This window comes from Carassius gibelio, chromosome A3 (assembly GCF_023724105.1).
Source record: "Carassius gibelio isolate Cgi1373 ecotype wild population from Czech Republic chromosome A3, carGib1.2-hapl.c, whole genome shotgun sequence".
NCBI classification, from domain to species: domain Eukaryota; kingdom Metazoa; phylum Chordata; class Actinopteri; order Cypriniformes; family Cyprinidae; genus Carassius; species Carassius gibelio.
Window position 1 is genome coordinate 7,343,307 of NC_068373.1, and position 24,050 is coordinate 7,367,356.

Genomic DNA, 24,050 nt, shown 5'->3' on the forward strand with positions numbered 1-24,050 from the left:
CATGTGTAAAACACATCCAAAAACTAAATGAAGATTCCATAGAATTTCTAAAACCATTGTATTTTCTTGGTTTAATAAAACAGCGTACAATAAATATCAAAAAATGACCAAATAATCAGTGTCCATGCTACATATTCAGAAATAGTAATTACATGGTATTATATCCCAAACACATACATAAAAACAAGATAATGCTACAATACATGTACAAAGAATTCCCAAATAAAAATGTTATACACACACACACACACACACCCCTATGGTACCTTGCCCAAAACAGGTTAATAAACAGGTACTTTTTTGTAGGGCTGCCTTCCTAATAGTCAACTAAATGTAATGCAATTATTGCAACCAATAATTAATTCTATTAGTTGGTCAGTTGCAGGGGTGAAAAAAACTTGTCTGTGACAGACAGATCATTAGACTGGTCCTTGAGGTAATTACAAAATATTAACATTCACCTACTATTCATCTATGTCAAATATGGCTCATCCTTTAAAAGTGAAACGTGTAAGTAGTAGCTACTATAAATGGCTGCTCTCTCTAACATAAATGTGCACTATTAGGTGTTTGTGTGGATCTGTTAGAGCACTACTACATGACACGGAGGCACTGACACAACCACTTTTGTATGCACTCACAAAATCAACACAATGTTGTGCTTTTGTAAAATAAAGAAAACAAACATGATGTGCTTTTTGCCGTCTTGGTCTTCATGAACTGTAGCATGTCACGGAAATGAACAGAACTCAGCATAGAGGCTACTTGTTCATATATATCTTGTACAAATATATGTGTACATAGCTTGAAAAATATCTACTTTTCAAATTGAAAACCCAAGATAAATGAGTTCATCTAAAGGAGCTTCACAGCTCTAAGAGTAACAGAGCTTAAAGATTAGGGGTTATGCAAACATATTAGAAAGTGAGTGGACAGCGATGCCACATCCTGTTTGATTCAGGAGTGATTCCCAAGACCTTTGTGCTGTCATGGTAACCTCTGTCGGGGTTAAAGGTCAGAAGTTCTCTATGCTCTCACAAAGAGTATATTAGGTACCTTTCAAAGGAAAATACACTGAGGACGAGCTTAACTGATTCAAGCAGTGCTCTTCCAGAGTTTTAGCCCTCCTCAAAGCCCAGCCAAAAGGGATTATGGGCTTTTTCTGTAAAGAGCGTGTTGATTTCCCAGTTACTGTTGCTAAGTAGGAGGGGTATGAAATGAAACCCACTAAATCCTGTTTTCTTTCTCAGTGTATGGCCTTAATCCAAGACCTTCTGAAAGAAATCCAGGCACTCAAAGAGTCCAGAGACGATCTGAGACAGGAAGTTAATGCTCTGAACGGTCAGGTAACACCTTTTTCTAATAAATACCCAACAGTTGTATAAAATGCATAAAACCGACATCTACAAACACAAACCGGGGCCAGAAACAAAGACATTCGTCTCAGTGTTTAATGCAAAACACAATATACGCCTTCTTAAATTCTCAGGGGTGAAAGGACACCCTCTCCGCCTCTAAAAAACATTGCACCCGTTCACCCTTTGAACCTGGGTACCCCGTTCAAAGACGACAGAGCAGGTACAACTGGTATTTTCCATCAGCTCCACACACACAGGAGCAGAAGCAGCATGTGAAGTCTAGATGATTCGTGAAGGTGTCAGACATGGAGAGTGTGTTGATGAACATGAGGACAGTGCAGGACTCACATAAGGTGCTAATCATCTCAAGCTAAACACTCACTTATAAGAGACATGGGACAAAACATCTCCCACAGCTTCACCTGCCTTTAGTTTCGATTTGCATGTAGTAGTAAGAATTGGTTTATTAAAACCACTGTGTTTAATAAACCAGAAAAAGCTGTACAATCACACACACACACACACACAAATGCAGGATTGCAGTTATTTTATAATAATATATATGAGTATGGATAGGTTGCTTAGACTCTTTCGATTAACTGCATGATCCTTCCTTGTATATTTTCATATTACAATATTTGACCAAAAATACACTATTGTTCAAATGTAATATTGTTATTTGTTTTCATTTAAACAAATACATGCTTTCAATTGACAGTGTGCATTTAAAGTGACAGTACAGATTTATATTTCATATAAATACCGTTCCTTTAGACTTTCCATTTCATCAAAGAATCCTGATTTCGACTGTTCTTGACTTTGATAATAAAATCACATATAATTCTCAAGCAGTAAATCATCACATCAGAATGATTTCTGAAGGTAATATGACACTGAAGCCTGGAGAAATGATGCTGAAAATTCAGCCTTGCATCAGAAGTTCACCGCCTCTCCTGTGACCGTCCTGTGGATATGATGATACCAGGACAGTACGTAAATATTATGAAGTACAACTCTCCAGTAACTCTTTCCAGTAAGGTTTTATTTGTTGACATGAACTAACAATGAAAAATACTTCTAAATCATCTTAATGTTCCTTTCAGCATTTACCAATACACTTTTAAAATCAAAAGCTGTATCTGTTAATATAATTTCATGAACCTGAACTAAAACTAAATAGTTATATTTTTTGACGAACAAATACTGTAACAAATGTCTTGCTCATTGTTAGTCAATGCATCATCTGATGGTTATTAATAATGGGCCCTCACTGTAAAGTGTTTTCCAGATTCTCCTTGTGGTAATCATTAGATATTCTTACACTGTGCTTGTAAACACTGTAGTATAGTAAAGTCTCTCCCAGTCTTGAATGGTTTTCCAGTGCACACATCACACTCCCCAGCTTTAACACTGCTCGTCCAGAAGGGGGAATCAAAACCCAAACTCACTTCACTGTGCTCCGCAGATAACACACAGGATCCCTGACATGAACCTCCTCGTTCTGCAGCAGCTTTCACTGTTTTAGGACAGAATTTGTGGAACTAACAGAAAGTATTTGGACAACCTTTAAAATGCATGAAGTCTTTGTGCGACATAATAAAATATCATAACATTTATTACACGATTAATCACACAAGCACACTTTCCCAGTAAAACATTTCACTGAGAGTATTCAAGGATTAGAAACGTATTCTTAGTATACTTCTTTTAAACTAAAAATAAGAGTGCATGCTTTGTCTGCTTTTTATGTATGTATCAGAAATGTACCTAAAATTATGCTTAAGTATAGTTGGCTTACACTGATATTTATATTTGAACTATTCATGTTCTTAATCTTTTGATCAAGATATACTTAAGAAAAGCATATTTAAGTCTTCTTTTCATGTTCAAGGTTATCGTATTGTAGTTTATAACAAGTCAGTTTTAGCGTGGAGTAGCTTAGAGTAAATGGTAAGTCATCATCAGAATTAGTCTTTATAAGTTGGTCAGTGAGACCATTGGAAGTTAAAATATGAAAGTTAAAATAAAACCATTAAAATATGAGGAGTCTGTTATATAATGGGAAGAAAACAGCTTTAGCTTATCATAAAAATATGGGTTTTGTTTAACTATGCTTATAAAAACAAATTACTCAGGAAATATAGCACACACTGACTACAGTATAATCAGTTACTATATATACATTGTTTTTGATCTTACTAGGAATTACTCAGTAAGCTTTGTGCATGTGTCATGCATTATTTCTTGCAAAGCTTTCTTAAATTCCTCCCAAAGCTGAGATTCATTCATAAACTACAAAATGGTTTTTAATGGGATTAAGTAACGCTCTCGCTGCATTATTTATTTTGTGTTTATTGCAAATGTTATTGCATTCCCTCAAGAACTTCTAGAACGGCATTGATATGAGAACAGTTGAGCACATGAATGACTGATTCTTGAGCTGGAAGCGGTTCATTGATGGTAGAAATGGTAGGATTGCTGTTCATTGTGTTCAGGACAATGTCCAGAGTCAAGTCTATACAGGGCCCTGATCAGGCTTCCCCTCACGACTCGTTACACAACACATCTTTACATGATACCCATCCACACGCTTGACCCACTTTCTGCTCATCTCGCAACGGAGGACTGGGTCTGTAACAGACAGAAGATTACTGAAACTGATTTAGAGTTCAGGACTGAAGAAAATAAGCAGTAGGGCTTGGAAGGGGGCCAGGTTTAATGTTGCTTGCTGGAAAGAACCAAACATTTGAGTGTTATATAATAGCTGCAGTGAGAAACCATCTGGAAGTGACAACAGACCTGGAGGAAAACGGGTCTCAGAGCTTGCCCTTCGTTTTATCACTGGATCAAAGAAAGACAGTTGAAAGTCAAATGAAAGGTACTTACCTGGCAGAAGTCTCATGTAATGCTTGACCATGCAAATGTTTGGCAGCTTGTTGATGTCTTGCAGTATGCCGCATGATCTTAGACAGGTGGTGCTGGGGGAGGTGGAGGGTTACGGAGGAACAGACTCTGAAGCAGACTATTGAAATGTTAAGCAAGCAATCTCATTAGCTGCAGAATCAGCAGAGGCCAATCAGCTTGTGCCATGTAGTGGATATATTGCTGTGTACGTCTGCCATGTGAATTGTCGATGCTTTTGCAGGCAACTGGAAGAGCAAAGACAAGGTCAGCCACTAACAGTCCCAGAGGATGCTGGCCGGCACGGTCACAGAGCGCCAAGACTCAGTGTGGGTTATGAGGAGCTGACCTTAAACACTCACAGTAGTTGAGAATGAAGCTGTTAAAGGTGGCTGTAAATAAACACTGGCTGTTTTCAATGCAAGCTGTTTTAGTTACAAGGTTAACGGTGTTCAAGAGCTGCTATTACTGAGGTGCTGTTCTTGATCTGTGAACTTTAAATACCCCGGCTATGTCCAAGGCTCACCAGGTTATGACCTGTGTGTGTATATGTTATCCATGCCTGAGCTAATAGAGAAGTCAGTGGTGAACAAAGACAGTGCTCTTTTTCTGGGCGGCTCCTGAGTTAGCATGTGTGAATATGATCACTGGTGTTTGCTAAGGTTGTTAAACTCTTTCTTGTTTTTTGGGGTTAGTGCTTTGAACAAACTCTTAACACTGAGAAGTCAACTTCATTGTGACTTAAGTGTGCTGAAAAGCATTCATGAATTTTTCTCTTTTTAAGGATACTTAAGTGGCTTTTTATGTCAGTTATATAAAAGTGCGTGACAAGTTCCATCGTAACATCAAGAATATCTATACATGAATTAATAAATGTGTTTTGCATAAGCATCATATTAAATATGTAAAATATTGCTTGTCATCCAATTTTTAATAATTCACTTTCATGTTTTTACTCTCACAATGTTGATCTGAGTTTGACTGAATACTTGGTGAACATTTTTACAATCCAGTTTAAGTATTTATGCTGTAGCGGTGTTTAACACCTCTGGTGATAACGCTGTGATCATCATCACGGTGAGTTATCGCACTGAATCTTAAACATGTATAAAATGTCAGTTCATAGTAAACACTCATCGTAGGCATAATTGAGGTCTTGCGTTAAAGTGATTTAAATGCACATTTTAAGTTTAGTTTGGAGTGATTAATGACTCATCTCATTACCTTGTGAAATTAGCTTCATTTTCACACGATTTCCAGTTTGGACTTTGTTTTTAGAGCAAGCCGAGGTCAAAGATATAGAAGTACACCGTGTACGATTTGTGTAGACCAAACACTTCCTGTAGCGCATCGTAGACCTCATTTCCAAATGACTGTGACATATGACACAGGGTTTCATCAGAAAAACAAAAGAAAAAAAATATTAAAATGTGGTTGACCAAGTATTGAAAAGATATTTGTAAAAAATATTTTTTTAATTAATGAGAAATTGTATTATTCTGATATATAAGTCATTTAGGGTACAAATCAAATAATTATAAAATTATGTACACCATGCACTAAGGTACAATTTTGTAAAAGACTAATGCATTTAAATGTAAATGCTAAAATTGAAAGTTTAATGCTGAAATGAAATAAAGCCATCATAAAAGTCATAAAACCACATCTGAAGGTATCGTGAAGGCTAAAATCTAAATATTTTGCACATCCATTCTTGGTTAAATTGTACCATTGGACACAAAATAGCAGAATGAATTTAGATTAGTTGTTCCAAACCAAACTTGTTCTTTGTGTTTAAACTCAATGACAATTTTACAGAGAATGGATTTACGTACCATGTACAAAAATTTGTTCTGCTTGTGTTTGAAGTTACACATATGAAAATTAACCAAGAATAATGTAAACCATTCAAATGTGCGCAGATTTAGACAAATTCAATTGATAAAATGATAAAATAATGTATATATGAATGATTGTTTGGACTGTGTTCTGCTCGTTTCATAAACGAGACAAATTGTTCATGAATCCATTCTTTTATAAACTTACAAAAAAAAGAAAAAAAAATTACTAATTTAATTTCCCTTTTCAGAGCCCCAGACGCATTCACTTTCAGTGTTTGGAAAAGAGCAGTGTGAACATTCATCAAAACGTCTCCTTTTGTGTTCCACAGAAGAAAGTCATAAGTGTTTGTAACAGCTTGGCTGACTTTATGGCATGCATCAATACTTGCTAGCCTGTGAAGTTCTCTAATGATGTCCTAGTTTGAGTCATGTAACAGCTTGACTGTGTTAACATACCGAGATGGTTACGAAACCATCATTATCGGAAATGGGTTGCGGTTGCATGCAAGAAATCCACACTTATTGGTTACACTTTCAAGACAAATAACAAATCAAACTAGTCATTAAATCATTTATTATGACCTTTAATAAAAACACAAATGACCTCCAAAATGGTTTCAGATCATAGCTTTTTTTGTCAGACATATAAATACAAATCTCAACAAGGGAAAAGAACAGACAGTACAGGAGGGAAGTTGATACAAAAGGTTGATCGCTTGTGAATTGTTTTCTCAATGAAGGAATTGGTCAGTCTTCCTGGCTCTCGATGACTCACGGCGTATGTTGGTCATCACAGCCGCAGTCCAAACAAACACGTCCCCGAAGAACTGAATCACGCCGGTCTGACATCTACAGCAGCCCAACTGTTCAAACATTCACTGCCTGTGCCTTTCAGTGCTCCAGAGACTGATATTTGAGAGCATTGCTGTGGGAATCCAATCAAGCAACAGCTGAATAAAAATGGAGACGCTTCAAACCTCAAGGCACTGGTCAGGCAAACTCCACGCTGACATCAGAGCCACCGCTGTTTAACTTCAGATCTGAGTCTCTTGCATCGCTTTAACAGGAATGACCTACTGCCCAGATGGCTACTAAACACTTACTTTCAGCCTTCAAAAAAACCAACATGCTAGGTTTCTTTCTACACCTCAAACAACAGCCACCATCTGTGTCCAAATTACTATCTGCCATATCATTCTAGTGGCGCTTTCCCAAACCAAGAGTACTTTAAACATTTCACATGCATTTTCTGGGCCAAAACACTGAAGCTGATCTATCACATAGCCTTCTGATTAAATAAAAATGGCTAATGCTTTCAATTGAACCAGTTAGAATTACACTCCATATTTAGGTTGGTTGGTCTGACTGAAGGAAGCTGTGAGGTTGTTCAATAGACTTCATTTCGCAAACAACGAATGCAAATTTTCATGTAGATATCTGAAAACATGGTTTTATGAACACTCGCAAATTCATTCGGTTTGCGCTAAAACTGAGTGCAATGATTTCTCGGAGAACGTACAAAGAGTCTGTAAATCCGGTCGCGATTAAATAAACTCACACGCTGGCAGAACGAATTTGGGTGAATAGTTTGTAAAACCAAATTAGTTTTTTATTTGCGTTTAAGTTCAGCAGGGCAATTTAACAATGTATTTACAAATTCTGCACACAAAACACAAATTTGTCCTGTTTGTGTTAAAGTTTAATGAAAATTTACCAAAGAATGATTTTATGAACATGCGCAAATTCATTTTGTGTACGCTTAAATTGAACAACTATTTTTCGGAGAAAGGACAAATAGTATATAAATCATGTCATGGTTAAATCATGGCAATAGAAGTAAATGCAAGCAGAATTCAAGTTTGCATTACATTTTTTTGTTAGTAATAGTAATTTTCTTCTTTACGTCTAAGATCAACAGTACTTATAAACTTAAATTATCTATAATTTAAACTGTTTTCAATTAGAATTTAGTTTTTTAACTAATCAATCATTGTTAGATCAGTTATTTTGTAATTTGTCGCATTGAATTAAGAACAATTTGCCTCATTTATGAAACAAGCAATGTACACCATTAATAAATCTATTTTTGTTTAAATTGTCATACAGAGTTAAAAATGTCAATTTACAAAAGATTGCTTTTATGAAAAATTTTGCAAATTCCTACATTGCTAATCCATAAATCAATTCTTAATCAACAGGACACTGAATTAATACATAGAGTGTACAAGTGTATTTATTTACTATGCAAGTGTGTTTTTTTTAACTTCTTTATGAATAATCTACGACAAACTAATTTAGGTGTGCATCGTTCATTAATCCATTCTTACATTGATTTAAATATGGAATTAAAAAAAAATTACATTTCTGCAATATTGCTTTAGTAATCATCACAAAGTTTTTGGCTAAATTTTGGCAACCGAACAACCTTGTTTTCAGTCGCTTCACATTAAATATGGGGTCCAGCCTGACCGAGGTCCACACTAAACCACAAATTAAAACTGCGAGAAGGCAAAAGTGATTGTTTAAGATGAACAAATGAAGGGAAGGTGGCATTATGAGAAAAAGAAACGTCATCTCAGAAAACCAGTGTGCTGATCTAAGGGTCAACCTTCCCACTCAATGGCATTACAATCAGTGTAACACAAATGACAATAAGTGATACTAGATCAGTCCTCGTCCATGGAAACAATCAAGTCTGGTGGCTTTCACACAGCGTGTTCGGCAGAGAGCATGAGGTATCTGAGCCCTCGGTCGCAGCAGCTCACAGAGAGCCGGAGGTAGGATCAGGCCACGGCTGGAGCTGAGGTAGGTGGAGCTGAGCTTTACTACACCGGCTGTGCTGGACCTCCAAACATCAGACAGCTCGCAGCCTTACAAAGAGTCTGCCAGCATTTTGAGCTCTTGGGATTGACTGTATTCCTCCATGAAGATTATAGGTGAAACACAACAAGCTTTCCTGATTTCACTGTACACATGCTAAAAGTTGGGAATTTATCAAACATGAATAAACTTTCTGCCCAGGGATTATTGCAATTGGTTCCCATTTTTTCCCCCCATTTACATTTGGACTAACAGTTCTTGTCGATTCAGAATAAATTCAATTCAGTATCTCAGTTATATCGGAGGCCAGGTGCACTTGAAAATGTGCATTTCGTACAAATAAAAGGTGATTAATCATCACATAACAGCCTCTGTTAAGAACTCGTAGACACTAGTTATACAGAAACGTCCTCTTGATGCTTCCCGGGATGCAGAACAGCACGACCACCGTGATATGTGATTCAGTCTTACTGAATGTCTGGCATTTTATTGCGAGTGCCAACACAGCGCTACAGAAGGAGGAGAGAGTCCGAGTACGACGAATAAATGGCCGAACATTCACACGCACAAATTCATCCTGATCGTCCACAGCTGACGACTCCGTGGCTTTCTTTCTTTCACTGCTGGATGGTGAAAAAAAGAGGCTTCTTTGGGACTCTTACACTTCTTAACGACTTCCATAATTTGTATATTTTTTTCTCCTCATAGTGGTTCTTCCCAGATTTGGATGGAAAGTAAATCGACAACAGGTAAAAGAACAAAACGAGATCTCAGAAAGAAGAGAGATTGTTCATCACTAGAAAACTGAAAGAAAGGGTACCACGTCTTTCCCCCTTGGCCATTCAAAGTCTCAGTGAGTATATTCCCACCCCGTTAAACTGTGTATCCTCGTCCCGTTTACCCCGTGTCTCCCCCCGCCGCAGAGTCTCATCTCTGGCCATGCAGGGCTGACATGACGGGCGTCTGCTGGCCGCTGGTGGGCTGGGAGACGGGTGGCCACGTGGGCGGCTGGTGCATGTGATGGTGGTGATGATGGAGCATGTGGTGGCCTGTGGGAGAGGACGGCGGCAGCCAGACCGGCTGGTGGTTGGGGGGCGAGGAGGCCCAGAAAGAGCCGAATCCCTGTGCGGAGGAGTGTGGAGGAGGAGAACACGGCATAGACATCTGGGCTGAAGCGCCCGCCCCGCTACATTCAGACGTCCGCAGCTTGGAGAACATCGTGATGGCATCGGGGAAGTTGGGCGGCGTGGCAGGAGTGTTGCGTGGAGTGCACATCTAAACAAATGGAAACACAGCTCAGTTTATTCAATGCTATGATGGTCAATGGCATACTGGAGTGTAAATTATTAAACATGTACCAAGCAAATAGTTTTTTAAACGAGGCTTTCCTTTGTTGGAAAGTAGAATCATTTTCAATTTTAACTTAAAGATCCAAATGAATTAATAGAGAAATTAACAAGCTCATCATTGAAAAAGTGTATCTGAGGTGATCGTATGTATGAACTACATTTATGCATTTTGATTACGTTTAACATAAGACTAGGCTTGGGTATAGAGTATCAATTGGAAGTTTCGATTCCTAGTCCTCCGCTGCCTCTTTCTCCTATTTATGCGTTCAAGCTTCTTCTACACTCAGTGAACGTGTTTTCTCCACAGCAGGAGATAATAAAGTTATCGGTCCAGAACACTCACGCATCCTGCCTGAGAAGGCAGATATGATCATTTTCCTAAACAAGAACAGTTTCTGATTTTATACTGTACCTGCTGCTAATCTATACTGGGTTTTACAAGTTGTTTCTTATTGTAGGACCCTATGATTTCCGCGATGCAGAAAACGCGGAGGGAATCGCGGAATCCAGTCATAAAAATGGAATTTACAGTTTAACGCGGAATGTCACAGAATTTGCCTAATTTTGAATGAATTCATCAAAAGTTGGTCATTGCACTTACATCAAATAGCGATATGGACTAGTATCTGTAAATATTAAGCCGGAAAAGTCTATTTAAATATGAATCCTGCATGTTCTGCGTGTCTGTGTTAATGAATAGCGCAGAAGCGCGTCTTCATCACACACACGGAAGCGCGCGTGACGCTCGCGGTGATTTCGGAGTCTGTCGTCTCTCTAAATAAGTAAAAATAATAATAATAAAAAAGTAAAAAGAACAGTTAATAGAATTAAAATTGATGACAAAGGTCAGACTATTTCCTTCAGAAAGACCGTTGGTTAGCTAGATCATTTAAAATATCCTAAACTTTTTCTGACCCTGCCTCTTAAAAGTATCGGAATCGAGAATCGTTAGGAACCGGAATCGAAACAACGAATCAAAATCAGAATCGGAATAGTTCAAATTCAAACGATACCCAACCCTAGATAAGACTTATCACATTATTGGCCTACGTAAAAGGCAGAATATTTCTTCGGTTAGTCAAGATGACCTGCACCAAAATCAGGCGTCCTACTATAGCTTTAACGCCTTTTATGATCGAATAACCTTTTCATTATAAAAATGACATTTTTCACAAGTAGTTTGGAAAGTATGAGAACAACATTCATATAATAGTTGTCTCAAAGCGTTGTGTCCCATGTGAGGTTTATAATTATATCCCACACAGATATATATGTTAGGAATAGGTGAGGCTTTATAGGACTCTTAAATGGAAGCATGTGCCTGCTGCACGACAAGACAAGAGGGCTTCTGAACACCGATGTGCTGAGCATCAGTCCCATGATTCCCATAAAGTGAGAGTTTGGTTTACACTGGAGCTCTCAGCCTCTCTTTGCCATCCGTGTGTTATGAAGGAAAGCAGGCCACATACTTGACAGCAGTTTCAGCTGCTGATAACTGCTCCGGTGATAACACACACACACACACACACACACACACACACACACACACACACACACACACACACACACACAGATCAGGTGACTGAAGGGTTTGTCAGCAGAAGAGTTTATTGAGTTTGATTTAGTTAGAGCAGCTCTGAAGCCGGTCAAACAGATGAACACACATTAAGTAGGTCATCCAGACTCAATGAGGATATAAACACTCAAAAAGGTCACAACTACACCCACCTCAGTGTTTATATAAATGCAGCAATAAAACACTCTTTTCAGAAATCACCTCACCTCATTAATTGTTAAGAGTTAGTTACGCTATTTTGGTTTTTCAGCACGGTTACGGCAATATTTAAGTAACAGTATTTTTTCTTAAAGAGATACTCCACCCCAAAATGTTTTTTTTTTTCATGAATCACTTACCTCTATGCATTTCCAAACTCATAAAAGCTTTGTTCATCTTAAAAATATTTGTTCGATATTTTGGATGAAAACCGAGAGGCCTGAGACGGTCCCATAGACTGCCAAGTAGATTATACGGTCAAGGTCCAGAAAAGTATGAAAAGCATCATCAAAATGTCCATTTGTCATCAGTGGTTCAACCGTAAGGTTATGAAGCCACGCAAATACTTTTTGTACGCGAATAAAGCAAAAATAATGACTTTATTAAATAATTTGTATCCTCTGTGTCTCTCCACATCAGCGTTTTGGAGAACATCTGCTGAACGCAAAATGCGTACCTCTGTCTTAGCTGCGACAAGGTATGATTTCTACGTATATTAATGCTTTGATTTGAACTAAAGCAGTGCAGCGCATCAGACACAAAAGAGCATACACAGTCTATGTTCAGTGAATGTTCTCCGAAGTGGTCATGTGGAGAGGAGAGAAATTGTTGAATAAAGTAGTTTCTTTTTGTTTTCTTTGTGTACAAACAGTATTCCCGCTTCATAACGTTACGGTTGAACCACTGATGGCAGATGGAGTATTCTGACGATGCTTTTCATACCTTTTCTGGACCATGACAGTGTTATTTACTTGGCAGTCTTTGGGACAGTCGCAAGCCTCACTGTTTTCTTCCAAAATATCTTAAATGTGTTCTGAAGACGAACAAAGTTTCAACGGGTTTGGAACGACATGGGGGGTAAATGATTAATGACAACATTTTCATTTTGGGGTGGAGTAACCCTTTAACCATGCTCGACAAAAACACAAATGTGGTGAACTGCAAATCAATTAAAACATTTACATACTTAAAAGTCATAGCTTCAATGTACTTTTTAATGTAGCTAACTACCTTTTGTAGTGTAGTTTTTTTTTCAGAATAATGAATTAGAAATAATCACAATACAGTACTAGTTCACATTCAAAACTTTAATTTGACTGCCATATTGAGTGTCTCCACATGACGCTGCAGAGATCAGGTGGTAGGTACAAGTTGTAGCTCTCAGATGATTCAGTTTGCATGTTGTAATTACGAGTTGTACCTGAAGACTTTTACAAGTCGTAATCTCAAGATCACTGAGAAAGATAGAGAGATCACAGATAATAAAGGAATGTTCCACATCCAATACAAGTTAAGAGCTAATGTCACAAATGCCGTCAATAACCACAATGGAAAATAACTATGAGTTTAAAGTGTCACAGTACAGTAAAAATGCGATGTGAGCTGGCGAACAGCATGTATGTTTACGGACTTCAGGACGGAGGAGCGTGGAGTGTTTTGCTTTGAGACACTCTTTTCAAGAACAGTCATAACCGTGTGTGCCGGGCCCACAGACAGGAGCTCAGAGGACCTGTTTGAGGCCCGAGGGAGTTTCTATGGCACTGCACCGCCTCGAGAGAGAGAGAGAGAGAAAGAGCAGGCCCAGTTCAGCAGGTTCCTGGACAGGAAGACAGGTCCAGACTCGTGACTCTGGGCTCTACTGCCACAGCTGATCGGATTACAGACCTCCAAACTGGATAAAATTGTGAGCCAAAACTATTACCATCAAGATGAATGTCTGTCATTTGGGTAATAAATAGATCAAAAAACAAACAAAAAAACCCACTAAATTCAAAAAGACTCAGACACTATGTGAATGCCTTATTAAAACCCCTTTTTCGTTAACATTATTCGAACTACATAATTCCGTATTGCATATTAATTTAGCACTATTAAAACATTGAAAAAATAGTCATTTATTGGAATTGTTAAACAAGAATACTTTTACAATTTTTACATCAAGAACAGTTCTTTTGAATAGTCTTCTTAATGATTAACACTTCATTATCAATAGCATCCACCTAACTTACCCAGAAACAAATATCTTGTAATTCAAGAAAACTGTATTTTGTAGTATTTTTATAGGCTTAAATGTAAAATATGTTCACCTTCTGAAGGAAGTTACCAAAAAAAAAAAAAAAAAAAAAAAGATAAAACAAATGTATATTATTTATTTAGTCTGGAGAACAAAACGGAAGTGACTTATGAGCATGTACATCTGCGGCCCTCAGGAAACGGGTGCTGTGTGTTTATAAATGTCTTCATTGTGTTGACTGCATCTGTATCATACAGACACTCACACATACATGCTTCTGATCCAATTAGATCCTTCTCTTGGATTTGCTCCGCCCCTTTGCCCATATATGGGGCCCAGCTGCATGATGTAATGGCTGCTCTCAAAATAAAAACAAACACAGATAGACTTCCTGCCTCTGCCTTTCTCAAACACTCCCTTCACATACAGCCAGCAGGAGAGAAAAGACACACACACACACACACACACACAGGCACGAACATGTCGTGGGTGGAGGCTGACGTTAAGCTTTTAAAACGCAGCATGACTGCTAGAATCATATCACGGCTTGTCCACAGGGACTGGTTTTGTGAGAAGAAAAAGTGATTGTGTAACCCTCAGCAGACTGAAGAACAGCGGTTGCACGTCTGTTTTTTCTCTAAGAGGAAACGGCTTGTGTTTCAGCCATCTGAAGAGGTTCAAAAACAGCTGTGTGTGTGTGTGTGTGTACAGGCCCAAAAATCACTTCATCAAGCCCCAGACCCCATGATCGAGTCAGATCTGCTTCTATCGCTGAATTATAATGCTACATATCCAGTCACGTTTCTGACTGTAGAAGACGCTTTGATACTCATTTAACGCCTCTGCTTCTTTAATGCGGTTGTCTAGTCCACAGACTCGTCTCGTCTTCTCAGAAAGATTTTTTTTAGACTGCTTAAAAGGGGATGAAACTGTCAGCATGTTAAAGCTTTGACGTTTTTGATTTCAGCCTCTCTGAAGCACCGACGCTGAAGTCATCGAAATTCTCAGGCCGCTGTGTCACATCTAGCTCTTTGTTTTCAGTGCCTGGCATCATAAGGGTTCATCACAAAGACAGCATGGCAAGTTAAAAATAGTTAAAAGCATCTCTTTGTGCTTCTTCTAACGGTTTTTAAACACAAGAAAGAAGTGGAGCCTCATAAGTGACGGATTTAACACACTCTACAGGCAGCAGCTTCACAAGACACGAGTTGTGCTACTGCATGAAGTACATGAGACTCAGTTGGGGTTTTTATGTTAGCATGTTGCTAAAGCTAATACCATGATATTGGAATAAAAAGAGACCAAAAAAATAAATAAAATTGAAAATAACATTAATAAAATCAACTTTCTTAGTTGGCCTTGTATTTAGTAAAAAGCTTTTCGCAACCAGGGTTATCTTTAGTATTATTTATATGCTATTACAGTTTTTATTAATATTTTCAGTTTTAATTGATTTTACTTAAATTTAAGTCTTTTTTTGTATAATTTTATGGTTTGGCATTTTTAGGTTTTTGGATTTTATTTATTAAAAACTAATTTAAAAAAAATATATGTTTCACTTATTTATAATTTCAGTTTTAGTTTTATTTCAGTTAATTGTCACGGCATCTTTTTTGATTTTGGTTGAGGTCTTTAAATTTTATTTAAATGAACAGAAATGTGTTTAGCTGACAAAAACAACAGCATTGGTTGTGATGCATTCTAGAATGGCCTTTTCCTGAAAGAACATATTTCATTCTTAGAATTTGGCTAAAATTGCTTCTCCGTAATTTTCTCCCTTCTGCATCTGCTTTTGATTGCTTCAAATTCTTCCTAGAAGTAGAATTTAAAGCTAAACCATCATAGAAAATAGTTTTTGTTCTTTAAAAGAAAAAAAAAGAAAGGTCCTGTACAGACACATTCTCACCTTCACAATATAGAACTTCCTCCCTAGCTGACGAAGACCCTTTACTGAAACGGTGTTTCACCCACAACTCAATTTGCCCTGGACATGACGTCAAATTTCATCTGAGAGTCGACGGACGCTGGAAACTGACCATGAAAAACAATTCTGACTAGCGGTCTAGCATGAGAAGTGTATTTCGGGCTCTTTATTAATATCTGTGGCCTACAGGAGGTCCAGATCCAGAACGCAGAGCACATATCTGATGACAATGACGGGATGCTCTTTCGCCGTATTAAATGCACTTACCATCTGGTGATGACTGGGGATGTTGGCCTCTTGGAAAAAGGAGCTCAGAGCCGTCTGCGGAAAGAGAGAGAGAGAGAAAGAGATGAAGGGATCGGTGTTACATCATGAATGAGCAGAACAACTGTGGTTTGGAAACGGTTTCTCTCTGCTCCCTGACTGTGACAGACACGGGTCACTCGCTCCAAGCCCTCAGTGATCTACATGTGGGCTATTAAACAGGCACGCACTCTAGGAACTTCTGCACCAAGAGGGCTCAGAGATACGGAAACATTTTTGGGGGAGTCGCACCATATGACATTTTAGCCGAACTAACGTTGATTTAATAAACTGATATTCTATTATCATCTCATATTACAGCACTTACAGACCTTGACTCTGACATAACTTTTATGATATTTTGTACCCCATTTGATTCGGAAGATCAAATTTGTATCTATATATTATTTCTTAAAAAATACATACAGTGTTCGACGATAAAAGTGTATGCCAATGTACGGGTGGTTTTCTTTCCAAGCTTTTTTTCCCCCCCAGACATAATTTTTAAACTTCTTCCTTTATTATGATATCAGGGCAATTGTAATTATAACATTATAAAAATTCTTTTTTTTTTTTTACTTCTATTTGAAAAAAAATCTAAAATCTGTTCATAGAAGATGTTTATTCAAATAATTTTAAACCGCATGCAAACAAATAGAGCCTTTTTCAGACTATGACGACATGTTTTCAGTTATTAATGTTGAATTTACAAAAGGTTTTGTATAACTATATTTGCATTACATTACATGGGAACTACAGAAAGCTAGTTAACACTTCTGCATGAGTACGAGGCAATATACACACACTTTTGCAGTAGTTACCATTCGCTAACACTGAAGTTTACACTACGATGACTTCCACTTTAATGCATTTGAAAAAGGTCCACGCATTAACTACGAATTTCAAACAAATGCTTCGATTTGGGGTGAAAGAAATAGCTTCATATAAATGACCCATTTAAGAGTAGCATGTCATCAATGACTCTGATGCTCAGTGCTTCTCTGAACTCAACATATGGTCTTTAAACTGTCAAAATATTGTCCGACCCTTGAGCGTCTGGCCCTCTCTGGCTCAACCCCTTGTCTGGTAACACTTCCCTCTCCTCTTCTCTTCCCCGTCCGGCCCCTTCCCCCTCTCCCGTCGTTCTCCTGCCCTCTCGTTTTGTTTAACAACAGTCACGGCGAGTACAGGAATGTGTGCGGCTGGACGTGACACACATATCAAGATGAAGTCACCAATCTGCCATGGTTTCCTCCGCTCCAGAACCACAGAGTTCCTCGTCATCAGATCTTCTCCCTGGCTCACCGTGTACAGAGCCCGTCTTCATTCGAGCGCTCCACTATTGCTCATTTCCTACTGCACACACTCCGGCTCTAAACAAGCCTCGCTTGTCCCTCAGAGCATCTGTATTGTATTAACGCTGGCACTGACTGCTAAAGGAGGATTCGCACTAACAATGAGTCTATCCTGAGGTGCACGGCTAAATAACACACACCGGACAGCTTGGGATCCTGGGGAGCTACCCATCCAAAATAGCATGAATTATGTTTATTAAGATTATAATGGATCGCTCACTCAACTGGCCCTTGTGAAACTTCTACATTTTTTCCAAGCAGATGTAAATGTGACTCTACTTTGACCCTGAGGTCTGTGTAATATCACACAAGACTGCAATACAGCCGTTTAAGTACATTTTTAGCTTGTTTTTGATGTATAGGCTACATGAACAATACAGCATTCAGTTGCATTCTGAACGATTAAGATTACAATATCAAGGGAAACGACGGACAACTGATTATTGTCTGATTCCCGCTAGGTTTTGACACGTACAGTGTCATATCCAGCTTCTCTGTGAATGATTTCTGCCGCTCCAGTGGGAATAAGCAGGTGCAGAACATGCCCACAGAGAGCAATCTCACCAACACACGGCACGCTTGCAATAAACCAGGTCAGTTATGCACCGAAAGAGACGAACGGAGAATCTACAGAGAAGCTGGTAGAGCGAATCAAACTCAGTTTGCTCCACGGAGCGCTGTCATGTGGATACAGCTCTGAGAATAGCAACAAACACTGGAAGACATCACTGGTGCCGCTTTCATGCTCCGTCTGAACCACACTTTGTTTGCACCCTTCAGATCTCAGTCCACACTGTAGTGTTTGGGTCTGACTTGCAGTAGGTTTGCATGTTGGGTAACACTGCGAATTTAACAACAGATGTTTACTGCTGTAACTGCTCGGGAGGAGACGGCACCAGCTTCACCGTTTCATTCATGTTTCGGTCCCTTTTGTTTTACAGCAGGGAACGTGTGTCCGCCAATCACTGCAAGAGATGCAATGACTGGGAGATGCTCGCCGAAGGCCATGGAAATGAAGTCATGTTTATAAGCTGCCAGATTTACAGAATAAGTGCTCGAGTTAAAACCAGACTAGACCAGTCAAATGTCTAGCTTCCTGAAGCTAAAAGTGATTTAGTCAACAGAAGTGAAAGATTTTTCTATCTGTTGTTGTTTGATTAACATGAAAGACAGACTGCGGGAATATTAGACTGCTGTCACTTTAAGAGCTGCCTGGATCCAATATAGTCGTATTACACGTCTGTTACTCACCATATTAACAATAGGTTATATTTAAATAATAATTGATACTTTTGACATCCTTACTGTTAAAAATAGTTTAAAGGCTTTATAAACATTCAGTTTTTGTGAAAACCTGCATCTGAACTGTAAATCATGCTTTTTAACAGTCTTTTTTTATATTTGATATTGATAAAGATTATATGCTGCGGTATACATTAACTATATTAAAATGCTATAAATAAAAAGACAGAGGCCTTTTGCCTCTTATCTTGACTCGCATGGGCTTTCTAAATGCATTTTAATAGACTAAATCACACAGTGCATGCGTGCACTCGCAGAGTATGTTTTTGTGATACTTGATAACCTCAGATCATACATCGTTAAAACGACGATATACATCACACCCCAGCCTTGACAAATCAAGCGTGTTTGAGAGTACTTGTTTGTGCATGTGCTAAATACATTTGTCAAACCTGCTTTCTTTTAGTCTGTTCCGACTATTTTGTAGTAAATAAACGAATATGCTTTGAGGAACTGTATAAGTAAACATTTAAAACAGGAGTAAAAGTGTAAGCTGCCGGAAATATTAATACTCAAGTACATATTCTCCTAAAAAAAAAAAAAAATACTAGTATTACTAGCACTGTTTCTCAGAGGAATTAGTTGGGTTTCGCTGCGGAGTGCTTTTCAAATGGACCACGCAGCACAGCAACGTCATGTGAGCGTGTAGTCCAAAATCTCTAGCGGTTAATCATGTCTACCTGCTTTCACGGTCCTTGGCTGCTCTCCGTCCTGATGTTTTCACAGAATGAGATCAGAACGTTAAGAGCAAACCTCTCGGACTTCATCTGTCATCGATCTTACACATTGTGTGAGAGATCTAAAGGGGACACTTGTTCTTGACATGCACTTGGTACAATCAATCACACTACTACCAAAACCAGACAGAGAGACCCTGTTAGACCACCTGTTCAAACTACAGCGGCCACAGCAGATCAGTTCAGAAGGAGTTACATTGGAGAAAACCATCTGGACGCTGAGGTTTACTTCAGGATAAGCACTACTGAATTGAGAAAGTCAATGCTGGGAATGTAAACAAGCGTATCTGCCAGTGAAGGTGTGGTTGACTTCCTTTCTTTCACAATCGAAACACAAACTAGTTACCAAACACTAACCACCGTGACGTATATGAGGCAACAGTTATGACAACAGCAGTATGTCCTGACAAACTAGTGCAGCATATAAGTCATGTGAACTATGCACAGGAGAAACATATTTAGGCCCTGAATCTTCCTTACTTACTCAGGCATTAGTATAAAATACAAATTGTATTAAATAAATAAAACTCAACTTAATACTTTCTGAAGTGTGCATTCACTAGACACTTTAAACTCCCATGAGGCCACAGGAGAGGATTTGGGAATTGCGGTGAAACTACGCAACTGACATTGACCACTGTTTCTTGCTGGATGCACTGAAATAAAAATACTGGGCCGAAACCGAAAAATCTGGATGCACTTGGCCCCAAAAAAAAAACGAACAAACTGAAAATTACTTTATAATATTTTAAAACACTCTTTGCATAACTGATTTTATAATAGGCCTGTTTTTTTTTATTTCATGACCTGGAAAGCGACAATGCAATAAAATAATCACACTTGCAATTGTTGTTTATTGAAAGTAGCACAGTCGGGGAATATACTTTCGGTTTGTGTTTGATCCTTTTTTTCATTTCTACCACAACCCGATGATGCCACACACACACACACAAACACACACACACTACACATACTAAACACAATCATACTGTAAAAAAAAAAAACATACTTTACGTTTCACAAAATAAGAACTCATTCAAAGAACCTACTCAGAGAATACACGATTTCAGACAAAACCTTTCTTAAACATGCAGTACATTGTGGAAGCATGTTTTTTTTTCTGCCATGGGTTATAACTATTTATCTGAAAAATCTATTTATAATTGGCAATGGCAAAAATCAGAAATGTGAGATTTTAACAGGATAAACTCCCCAAAAATGACCTTTTTAATTTGTGTTGTTCCAATTTTCAGCAGTATACAACAAAGCACACTGTGTGGAAGTCCCACAATGCATTGCACTCGACTCATCTTTTTTCTTGTCTCATTATTGGATTCGTCTGCCAAACAAAAACAGGTTCTTAAATCGAATTTAGATTTCACAAGATAGCTGGATGCCCCTTACTTAGTGACATATGAACGTAGTAAGGCCATGTGACAACAACAAAGCTTACTACGGTTATAATCCTTATCAATAAAATCTACTTCACATGATATTTTCTTCAAAAATAGGCAGTATTGCGGTCCATAGCCTGTTGTAACTAGAGTAGACTTTACCCTACTTACTAGGGCTGAGCTACAGGGAATTGCTACACTACACGCATGTGTACTTTATAAACAATACACACAATAACTAGTCAAACCAGTGTGTGTGTGTGTGTATGTTGTACTCAACAACTGGACCGTTTCCAACAAACACATACCACAAGAACACACACACACACACACAAACAAATACACACGAGCCGATGTGAATGATTAAAGTGTGCTTGGGTTCATCAGGCGAAATTGTCACCAGGGAAAGTAAATTACAGAACTGAGTGCGAGTGTGTTGAAACAGTGCTGAGGGGTGACTTCGACTCCGAGGCATGTCCGTTTGTGGCAAACACTTCCTCCTTACAGGAAACACTCAAAACAACCACAGGAAACTTCAAATGTGAGCTGCCGTAAAACAGGCTTACACTTATTAATAAACCCTCAGATATATACAGAGCTTTAGTTAACACTTTTGTTCTTCGGCAATGATTGTGTGGCAATATTTTGACTTTGATAAACATCTCATTTCTTGTGCATGCATTTTAAGTAAATGTCTATGAGAGTTATGTCTAGTCATATCATCCGTTTATCTATCCATGTGTTCATTCAGTAGAGCATGCTGTTAGTTACACCTAGGTTATGGGTTCGATTCCCAAGGTACATATGAACTGATAAAATGTATACACTGTCGCTGTAGATCAAAGCATCTGTCAAATGCGTGGATATACATATATCTACTTATCAAAATCAAGGATATGTCTATCTAGCCTTTAAACTGTGTGTCAACATGCTCATCCGTTTTCAATGTGCAAAGCCAAAATGGTTTGAACAAGTCTCCAAAACAGATTAATTTCTTCCCGAGCAGCTATGAATGAAACCCATCGTGTTGATTTGTCTCTCGGTGAACTGCTGGGGATTCAAACACAAAGCTGCTCTGCCTGAGAGAGGCTAACAGCTGGCTAGAATAAAAACATTGCCCATCTGAACCGGATACGGTCGACGTGAAAAGCGATTTACATGTAAACAAACGCGCCGTGACTTTATATGATGTAAGGAACGCATCCGACACGACGGAAAGAGCACACACGGCTGTCTCAAGCCCGGATCGCCAGGATCCAACACACAGGTGAACTAATAAAGGCGTAACAGTTAAATTACTGGGTGATTGATCAGCCGTTACCTCGAACTGCCAGTGCGCCGCCTGCAGAAGCTGCTTCGCCTGATCCGCCGCGCAGCCCGCGGTCAAAACAAACTGGTTGATCATCACTTGATGTCTCAGCTCGTCCATATTCACCGACATCGCCGCCGTTCGCTCCTCTGCGACTCCCTGGAACGGAAATCTCCGTACAATGTTTGCGCCTCCGTCGAAAGCGAGCGTCCCTGCCTGGCCCTTCCTTCACGCGCTCTCTCTCCTCGCTCGCCTTCCAGTAACAACAAATATTTTCAGTTCATCATCATCACCAACAACAAACCCGAGAACGCGCTCTGATTGGCCACGGAGCCAAAACAGCGAGTACACACGGGCCTCCCATTGGTCCGTCGACAAATTACCAATCGGCTCACGTGTCGTAATTTAAAGCAATGCGTCTCGCGTGGTTGGACGCAAGTAAGCGGCATGAGCTCTCTGATTGGTCAGAATGACTGGAGAGAGTCGCGTTTTCATTGGTCAGGTGTAAAACAAATCGGTTTACATTGCTTTTACTGGATGCGCGCACACACAAACATTTTTTTTATTATAATTGAACTTTCAAAATTACAAAATTCAACTGCAAGTTCTTGACATATTTACATTTTACATTTATTCATTTAGCAGACGCTTTTATCCGAAGCGACTTACAAATGAGGACAGTGTGGAAGCAATCAAAAACAACAAAAATAGCAAGTATGTGCTATAACAAGTCTCGGTTAGGTTAACATAGTACATGTAGCAAAGGGCTTTTAAATAATATAATAAACAAAAAGAAAACAGATAGAATAGAAAAAGAATAGAGCAAGCTCGTGTTAGAGGTCTTATATACACACACACACACACACACACACACAATTGCATATTAAATGAAAAGAAAATAGAATACAAAAAGATTAGAATATTTCTCACATTTACACATTATGTAAGTACAAGCTGAAAGACAATTTAAAAAATCGTATTTATAAAAGAAAGAAAAAATGGGCCACACAAACGTACATTATTAAATTGTTAATAAAAAATCTAAAAATCTAAATAAACTTTAAATGCTGTTTGAAAATGAGCAAAATATTTATATATTTTTGTTGTTGTTGTTCAATTTAGTTTGATGAATATAAAATTGTCCTGATAAAAAACAAAACAAATTTATAATATTTTTATTTTAGAAACGTCATACTCGTTTGAATGAAGTAAAAGAGATGATAAATTTAAGACTAGGAGGCAGCTCATTTTAACACTGAGAAATTGTGACATCTCAGACAAAACAAAGATAAAAAAAATAAATGCATGACAGACCTTCAAACTTTCACAATTACAAAAAGAGCAACTATAATCTATATCCAGATGAAAACGCTATAATGTTTCTTTCACAGGATAATGTTCACTGCACTCCTGTGAGTAAAGGAAAAGCCAGTTTTATATATCAAAACCTCCAGCACTGTAATAAAAATAATTATGATTTGGACATGCACGTGTATCCATTTTTGACTGACTGATTCGTTTTATTATTGTCCCAGGCGCATCAAGGCTTCAGCCAGGTGTGAATTGGGCTTTTGTCAAGCAAGAGCTTTGAAATGAATTCAGGAGTTTCAGCCGAGCCAGCTGAGGCCCCGTCCACACGGAGACGCATTTCTGTGAATACGCACAATTT

General features: G+C 38.4%; 1 protein-coding gene across 1 annotated transcript; it reads right to left on the minus strand.

Annotated features, from left to right (window-relative positions):
• Positions 1–6,668: 6,668 nt before the first annotated feature.
• Positions 6,669–22,752, minus strand: LOC127945029 (UBA-like domain-containing protein 2). Its single transcript, XM_052541544.1, has 3 exons — positions 22,394–22,752; positions 16,249–16,302; positions 6,669–10,195 (listed from the first exon to the last, which is right to left on the minus strand). The coding sequence occupies exons 1-3, from the start codon at positions 22,511–22,513 to the stop codon at positions 9,848–9,850; spliced, it is 522 nt and encodes a 173-aa protein (XP_052397504.1). The 5' UTR covers positions 22,514–22,752; the 3' UTR covers positions 6,669–9,847.
• Between the last annotated feature and the right edge of the window lie 1,298 nt (positions 22,753–24,050).